The sequence below is a fragment of the Parasteatoda tepidariorum genome, unplaced genomic scaffold, assembly GCF_043381705.1.
Source record: "Parasteatoda tepidariorum isolate YZ-2023 unplaced genomic scaffold, CAS_Ptep_4.0 HiC_scaffold_1997, whole genome shotgun sequence".
Lineage (NCBI taxonomy): Eukaryota > Metazoa > Arthropoda > Arachnida > Araneae > Theridiidae > Parasteatoda > Parasteatoda tepidariorum.
The window spans coordinates 1-9,395 of NW_027261509.1; the positions used below are offsets into that span (position 1 = coordinate 1).

At 29.4% G+C, this 9,395-nt stretch overlaps 1 protein-coding gene across 1 annotated transcript; it reads left to right on the forward strand.

Annotated features, from left to right (window-relative positions):
* The first annotated feature begins 151 nt into the window (after window positions 1-151).
* Window positions 152-5,898, forward strand: LOC107443549 (zinc finger protein 300-like). The gene has a single exon (XM_043057073.2). The coding sequence runs from the start codon at window positions 1,004-1,006 to the stop codon at window positions 1,571-1,573; it is 570 nt and encodes a 189-aa protein (XP_042913007.1). The 5' UTR covers window positions 152-1,003; the 3' UTR covers window positions 1,574-5,898.
* Window positions 5,899-9,395: the final 3,497 nt, after the last annotated feature.

Consider the following 9,395-nt stretch of genomic DNA (forward strand, 5'->3'; position numbering starts at 1 on the left):
GAAAAATGTATGTAATATTCTAAATAAAGTCAGAATATAAGTTAAAAACACTTTATTTTTAAACATCGCTATGTTAAGTCTATGACAACCTCGCCACCCAGGCACCCGCAATTGATTGTTTGTTTACAATCAATGCCCGTGCCCCATTACGCACCATATTGTGGAAAAATTCCTTACTGAGATGAACTAAGTTATAACAGACTATCTCACTTATACTGAGGAAGACTTTTATTAACTCCATTTGTGTAATGGAAGGCTTTATTAAATTGTTTAGTCTTTATCCATTACGGAATGTCCTATTTAAATTTCAAAGACATATTCGTTCAAGGGTAGGAGAGGTAATAAAACTCTCTTACGTATACTCAACTATATAAACCTGCATATTATAAAACCCTGCCAATATAAAGTAAATTGCTTTCATTGTAATGGAAAAAATATAGAAAGTGCTTTTAAAAGGTTATATCCATGCAGATCTTATTCATATATTATCTTTATACAAAAAATAAATGTGGAGGGAAAGGATAAAAAAAAATATTTTCTTCCGAACAGACAGTAAACAGATTATGTTTCCTGAATGATTTATATTATTATTAAGCTATTCATGCAGTGTGTGTTAAATGCTTCCTGACAGAAGGAAGAATTATTGAAGACAATATAATTTTATGTGACAGTAACATTCTATGTTAGAACACTATCAGCAAATAGTGTCTGTGTAATGTGTGTCATAGTGGTAATGATGTTCTAACACACAAATAATATCATACAAAGAAATTTAATGTTTGTAGTTTATGTACTTATGAGTTTCCAAGTATAGTTAATAAGTAGTTTCTTAGTACACTGGCAATGTATGTGAAATAATTTTCTAAAGCAAACAAGAGTGGCCAATAGTTAATACTTTTTTATATTAGCTTGAAATTTATTTCTTGCAGTACATGTAATCAGAATTTTTCATTAAATTGTTGAAATTTTTCTGCTTTTAGTTGAGATACTTAGCTTATGCAGCATGGGCGAAAAATGTTTTTCTCAGAGAAGTCAGCTTATTGAACATAGTGTTATTCATCCTGTAAGAAAAGCTTATTCTTGTAGTATATGCAATAAAAGTTTTTCATGTATAGGTAATCTAACTTCTCACTTTCGTACTCATACTGGTGATAAACCGTATTCTTGTAGTGTATGTGATAAGAGATTCTCACGAAGAGATGCACTTATTCGACACAGTCCTGTTCACACTGGTGAGAAACCTTATCGTTGTAGTGTATGTAATAAGAATTTTTCAAATAGAAGTACACTGATTGGCCACCAACGTGTTCATACTGGTGAGAAACCATTTTCTTGTAGTATATGCAATAAGAGTTTTTCAGGAAGAAGTGTACTGACTATACACAGGCGTGCTCATACTGGGGAGAAACCTTTTTCATGTAGTATTTGTAATAAGAGTTTTTCAGAGAGAGGTGCACTGACTATACACGGTCGTGTTCATACTGGTGAGAAACCGTATTCTTGTAGTGTATGTAATAAGAGTTTTTCACACAAAAGTAGTCTGACTAAACACATTCTTGCTCACGCTGTTTAGAAGCTATATTCTTATATTTGTAAAGATAATATGTTACATAAGGACTGTCCAGGTAATCGCACTTGTATTCATACCTGTGAAAAACTTCATTTTGTAGCATATGTAAAAAGAGTTCTTTTCAAAAGGCTGATTTCTGTTTGTATTCACATTGGTGAGGAAACCTTTTTGCTGTAGCGTAATGTAATAAGAGTTTTTATCTCAAAAATGTTCTCTAACTTAACATAATCTTATTCAGAAAAATGATTCGCCATATTTTAGAAGTATATTTTGAAGGAGTTTTCAATAATACTGATCATTACCATTAGAGTTCATACTTGTGAGGTATGTTATTCTAGCAATATATGCAATAAGTGTTTCTCAACAAGAACTAATCTTACTAATCCAGTGTTTTCATTACAGAAAAATAATGGGAGAGAATTTCTCACCCTTTCTCAAAAACAGGGTGAGATTTCAAAAAAATAAAATAACACGAATATTTCTAATAAAGAAAAGAATAAGAAAAGGAATATTTCTTTAATTATAATACATTTTTAACATCTTTTAATTTCCAAACCATTGAATATTTTTGCTGCATCATCATATGGAAAAAGTTCTATATCTACATTTTCAGCAGCAATTCTCATTGGGTTGCCCAAATGCTCATCAGTCAATCTGTTACAATATTTTGTTTTAATTCGGTTTTGGGTGGTAAATGACCTTGCAACAGATGCTGAACTATTCGAAATGACTAATTAAATTTGTAGCATTGTGCACACACTTTCCTATCCTCTACATCTGCCAGCATAGGCTTCTCAATTATTTCTGTTTTAGTGTGAAGTCCGTTGAAGTTATTTCCATGTTCTTACTTCTTGTTAGATCTTCCAGCTTAGTTTTCGCAGACTTCAACTTTTACAAATTGCTGCAAATTGTCGGTGAGGGAACCTTATTATAAAGGACTTATTTTTTTTCAACACTTGTCGTAGCTGTTTTCATGTTTTTTTCAAAATGGCGTAAGAAGAAATTTTTTCCAAAATTCGAGAGATTCGTGCATTTTAAAATTGAAATATAGAGAGCGCAAATTGCTCACGTTAAACATTTTTGATGCGAGAAAGGAAAAAAATGCCCTGTAGTGAAAACATTTCTAATCATAGATTTATTGATCCTAGTGAGAAACATTATTCTTGTCGTATATGTCCAAAGAGATTTTCCTTTAACTTATCATATTCCGACTTGTACTGGTGTAAGTTATGATTTATTGCAGCACGTTTCAGTATAGATTTTCACTGTGTATTAAAATGACTGAACACTGTCTTCTCTAGACAGTCATTCTGTTTTGTATTTATTCATAAGCAATGTCTTTAAAATAAACTTTAATATAGAAAAGTTAAGAATTTAAATTTAAAAAAAAAAGCTTTACAAACACATTTTATTGGAACTTGGATGCTGGATAACATTACTTAACCACCAGCTATACTGGTCAAAATCATAAATTGTTATTTATTCTCTCACCATTAGTGTCCTAAGTTGAAGGTAATATTCGGTATTTTTCCCGAAAAATTGAAATAGCAATTTTATATGAAAATATCATGCAGCTTCATTTACTTAATGAATCCTTTGTAGCACACATTGTATAATTAAAATTTTTTTATATTTTTTGCTATTATTTTAAATTCTGATTAGTTACAAAACAAAATTTAACAGCCCTTGATTATAACAAAATAATTTATATTATAATTAAAGGGGAGAAGATTTAAGGTGTTAAAAGTAAATTTGATTTTATTGCAATCATGAAAGCTTTAGAGAAAGTGGTAAAGATTGCTTCATAAAATCTATTTCTTGTTTTTCAATCCATAGATTTTCCACTTGTTCACTATTTTTGAAATCTCACTTTAATGTAAACAAAAATATTGCTTTTATAAATATTATGTCAGTCATTTAAAGTTTTAGTTATCATAAATTTTTTAAATCGCATTTGAACGTTTTTGAACCTATATTCTATCAAACTTATGAAGAATGCAAAAGATTACTCAAACTGTTAAAAAATAATCAAAATTAGTAAATCAGAATTCAGTTTTTTTTAATTCCAAAAACTATTTAAATAAATAATTAAGTTTAATAAATAAATATGCAAATGTTTTTAATGTGCCATTTTAAGTAGCTGCCCAGTTCATGAATATTCCTTAAATAACTTTTTTGTTGTAAAGTCTTTATGTATAAGTGTCGGATATTAATTTGTAGTTCTTTTCTTATAATGGTTCAGCAAATTTTCAATATTTTGTTATAAATATTTCTATTTTTCTATATACGGTTGAAATAAAAGGCACTTTATTTAATTTTATACTCATACTTAGGGCCCTATAAATTATGCGGAAATTTTTTTAAAATTATGTGGCTAGTATGCAGCGATTTTTAAAAATTATGCGGCAAGGATGCGGTGTCTGTTAAAAATTATGCATGCAGGTTGCGAATGATCCAGAAAACAATTGAAACTGGAAAAAAAATCTCTTAAAAAAGTTCAACTTTCTTTACTGTTTTAATAAAAAAAAATTTCAATGAATACAGTAAAGATTTCAACTAAATTACCTTCTTATGTATTGTACATCCATTTTCTACATCAGAACAATTATTAAAGTTTATTAAAATGGAGAGAAGTTAGTCCAGAAGCTGCGTTTTCTTTCAAACTCTGTCTTTGTTTTGTAAAATTTGGCCGTAGCAGGATACAGCTCTTTCACAATCTATTGAATTAGGAAGCACTGAGAGCACTTGTTTTCCTTTTTTTGTAAGTTCTGGAAATCTCTCTGAGACTGCCTCTGAATTCCAGAATCTAATTAAGTCCTGGTTTGAACATTCTTTTACATATTCTTTGTAAACAGCATACTCGAGTTTTATATCTTGACCACTCATTCCTGGAATATTCTTGAATACATCGTCGTCCTCAATATTGAGGTTGACTATTTGTTCTGGATCGAAAACTCGAGCAGCTTTCATGAAGTTTAAGGCAGGTTGACTAAACTTGGGCCCGCGTTTTTTGAATACGTCTAGTTCTGGAGAGTAGTAAGTATTCAACATAGCAATTGTTTTGTGAAACACTTCTTGAAGAAATACGTTGCATGAATCTTTTCGTGAGTATGATGCCTGAAAATTGCATCGAAGTTTAGACCGCAGATCAAAAATCTTATTGTAAGCTTTGTGAATAGATACACCAAATGTTTCGAAAAAGAGAAGAGTATCCATTAATATCTGAGCATGTTCTGCAATGAACTGAAAGTCTTTGCAAAAGTACTTGCTTTCCACCAAAACTTTGCACTGATTGAGACAAGCAGTGTCAGGAGTAAGGTTTATTTCACTGCTAAAAAATTCTATGTAAGCAGAAGATGATGGTGACCTATTGAAGATGATGGCGACTGATTAGAAGCTATGTGCCGGGGGGGGGGGAGATTCTTGGAAAGATCTGACCAAAAAGATTCTTGGAATTGAAAAAGAAGATATACTTCAATTGAAAAAAATTGCTTACGGAGAAATTTATCAGGTAAACGAATACATTTTGCTGAAAAATAAAAATTATACAGATATGCTGCGATTACGCGGAAAATTGTAAATTATGCGGATAATTGTGAATTATGCGGATTTCGGCATCTTCGCATAATTTATAGGACCCTACTCATACTGTATATTATGACATAGTGGATACAGAAATAAAGTTTCGAAAAATTGTCAGATGTTTTTTAAAATTTATTATTTTTAGTACAATTACCATATTTTTTACAAAATATTTCTATTTTTTTTGTTTACCTTCAATTAAAATAAAATGACTTTACTTTAAAATTGCATTTGCAAGTTTCTTAATGAAATAAGTTTTAAAAATTTGTAACAGACATTCGATAAAATTTATTTCTTATTTTTTAAAAATTTATTGAAAGCAAATTAGTGTTGTAGCAATTATAATAAAGTATAATAAGTGATTAACCCTACTTTTTGCGTAAAGTAAGGATGTTTAACTGTTTTTAACAATCACGTTTCTATAGTTGAATAACCTAGTGTTTTTTGTGTATGTGGAAACTTGAACTGAGTACTATTTCAGTGTACCTGTCCACGAAGCGGACACTTCACTCTTTCATCTGTGATTGTGCCCGTGGGCACCTGTAATAATGACGTTGTAAGTATGTAAAAAAATATCGTCACAAAATATATAGTTTTTTTGTTACTCATTGTCATGTTCATTATGGTGTGAGTTTTGTACTTTATGTCAAATAAGAATACTCAGCATTATGAAAAAAATTAAATTTATAAGGCTAAATAATAAAAAAAAAATTTTGTATGAAATAAAATATTTTCATAAAATAGCATTTTTGTTCACAGTCGTGCTTATTTTGGTGTGATTTATTGTAGATTATGCATCATACACAACGCATTATGAAAAATCGAATAATCTAACTGTTGTACTGATGAGTATTGTATTTTTAACCAGTTTAGTTAATTGTGGCATCTAGTGGCAGACTTATACAGTCAATGTATGTAGTAACCCATGACAACAGTTATTAACTGCTATTATTAATCGTTTTAGGTTTACCTGGTATGTGCTTAAAAACTTACTTTTGCTTTTCGATTTGTTGAATAGTTATTTTCAATCTTTGTGGATTGTAAAATAATTATAAATCGTACTTAAATTACCATAGTTCTGAATATAATTATCAAAAGTATTGAGTACTAGCCGCCTTTAGCTGCCAGCAAGATCACATTTCAGAATTATTTTGTACAACATACATTATCCTATAATATGAAAGTGTCTCTTCCATTACCCTATAATGGAAGAGACACTTTCTGTTCTTGTATTTTTTTTAAATTTCTGAAAAAAATTTACTGGGATGATTATTTTGTAGTTTAGAGGTGTTTAGATCATGCAATTTCTCATACTTATTAGTAAAATTCAAAGCTTTCACAGGTTGAAGGGACGGGCAATAAATTACAGACATATTTTTGAACACCCCATGACATGAATATATGGCAGTGATTACTCTATTTGTATACTTTCAATAGTTGAATTAAATTTCGTAAACCAGCTTAAATATTTGTAAAAATAAGAAATTTTATAAAAAAAATAATGGTTAAAACTTCTAAAATATTCAACAACATTTTCAGAACAATTTTCAATTGATAACAAAATTATTATTTTAAAATAAAATTCGTTAAAAATTATGCAAGAAGTTTTTGAAGTAGTTCTTTTCACATACGCAAAAAAAAGAAACATTAATTTTTTTTTTATGAAATGTCATGTATGAATCGTATTTAGTGACCAATGAATATCTTGAGTATTTAAAAAGTTTTTAGCAAGTTTCTGATCAGTTTTTGTATTTTTTCGTAGAAAGCTTTGAATTATAATGTGTTTTCCACAAATTTTATTCTGTACTAGTATTAAATGAGATATACATATTTAAAATGACATCGGCATTCTGGGCATCATCCTCCATAATAATATGTTTTCTTTCTTTATATCATCACATTTCGGTGTACAGGCGACTGTTATAAGGTATCAATTGTTGTTAAATTTCGTCGTATAACGCAAAAAGAAGTTTGTTGAAAACCCATCATCATTTAGAGCTTTCTTTTTAAAAAATACAAACACTAAATAGAATATTTCTAGAAACTTCGTGAATATTCAAGATATTTAAATCGGAGTTATAGCCCATGACGACAAAATAAATTAACAGTTTTTTTTATAAATATGGCCATACTCTTATAAATATTTATGTTGGGTTTACGAAATTTTATGCAATAATTACTAATTACCAACAAAGTAATCGATGCAAGTTACAAGCTTATTGCTGTATTTTCTAGTTCAGTGTTTTCAAAAATATTTGTTTTCGTTTGTAATTTATTGCCGGCCTTTCAAATACCTGAAAGCTGTAAAATTTATTGATCAGTATAAGAAATTGCATTACCTTAAAATATCTGAAATTATAGAATTAACATAAATGTTTCGTGAGAAATTTATAAAAAAAAGTCAAAAATCGAAAGTGTTTCTTCCATTATTGTAGATCAGTGTTTCCCAAACTTATGACCTTTGTGTACCCTTTCTAAATGTTTTGTAACGCTGTGTACCACTAATTAAAAAAAATGAATGTATTTTTTACTATAAAATAATTGCACAAGTTAAAAATCACAACTGGTTGTTGATACCACTAATTATTAACTGTTAACTCTGCAAAAAATAGCCAATAGAAAAATACGTAATCGTAAAATTTCATTTTCAAATAAAATTTTTTGAAATTTTCGTTTCTTGCAAGATGTTTCGCTTAATAACGCGTACCCCCGCTAAACTATTCCCGTACCCCTGGGGGTACGCGTACCACACTTTGGGGAACACTGTTGTAGATAGTGGAATAAGCTTGAAGGGTAACGAAGCCGAATACACTTCTTCTAGCAATCCTTTATCCCTTCAGAACCAAATTTAAGTTTAGCGGATTCCTAAGCTATTGAAGTTAATGGGGCCCTTATTTGTTCAACTCCATTTTCAATACACTAATAGCAAACTTTCGTAATTTTTTTATTGTTAATTATATAACTACAATTTGTGTTATTAACAAAAGAATTTAAAAATATTGCTTGGCTATCGAAAATATCTCACTATATTAAAAAAGATTATACAGACCGCCGTAGTTTTGAGTGATCAACTTAGTTCTGCTGCACAGAAATTATGAGAGTGATAATTTTCAAATTACACAATGCGTGTAGAAAAATGCACATGGGGTATAAAGAAATTTTTGAAAAAAATAATTACATTAGATTATTAGTTTATGCAATGACAAACTTGAAATTTGACATACTAAAAGGGCCATTTTTGTTTATGAACGTAGCCAGAGCTTTTTATTTAATTTTTTATTTTTTAAAAGTATTGATTAAGATTTTCTTTTCTTTTTGTTGTTCTTGGGGCTTGGTTGTTTACCTTAATTTACCGCCCACAGCAGAAAGTACTCCCACCCTGAGTGCATAATAATACTCTCTTGATGCTGTACAGTCCGCAAAAAAAAAAATATCACCCTGAATAACTTTTGTTCTAATGATCGGATTTTCACGATCTAAGTGTCAATCTTAATGGTTCNGAGTCAGCCTTGCCCGGCCAATTACGAAAAATAATAAGTTTTATTTATTGCGCATAAGCTGCAAGTAAATAGAACTCATAAAATAAGTAAATAAGTTCAAAATGTAGAAAAAACTTGGGAAAAATTACAGAACAATAAAAAGGGGGGGAAAATAATAATAAAAAATAAAACTGCAAGAAACCGGAAAAAAAATTCCGAAAAAAGGAAAAAAAATTTCTAAAAATATCCGGAAAATAAAAGATATAATCTTTTCATCAGCTTACACGATTATATCAGCAAAAAAATAGCACTTTCTATTTTTGTATCAATATAGCCAAAGTAAAATATATCAATGCAATAGTTTGAGAAGCACTCAAAAAAATTTTACAAAAAAATTACAAACATAATGGAACACAATAAGTAAAAATATCAAGCGAAATCAGAAAATTAAGTATAAAGAAGAAACAGAATAAAACATGAAACGAAATCTATAAAGCGAGCTGCGAATTCAAATGAACTTATTACATGAACGTGAAATTTTTAAAGAATGATTTAAAATATTTTCGAAAAAAATAGCCACATTACAAAATATGAAACCAAAAAAGGAAATTGAGCTAAAAGCTTAAATAGAGGGGTTTTGTATTAAAGTGCGTTCTTACTGCAGTGTTGTAGTGCGTTTGATTTGTTAGTTACCAAGGATGGGCCCGAAAATGGATGTGAGCATTTGAAAAATTGAGCAGTAAAAAGAGTTGATGTTATTTACA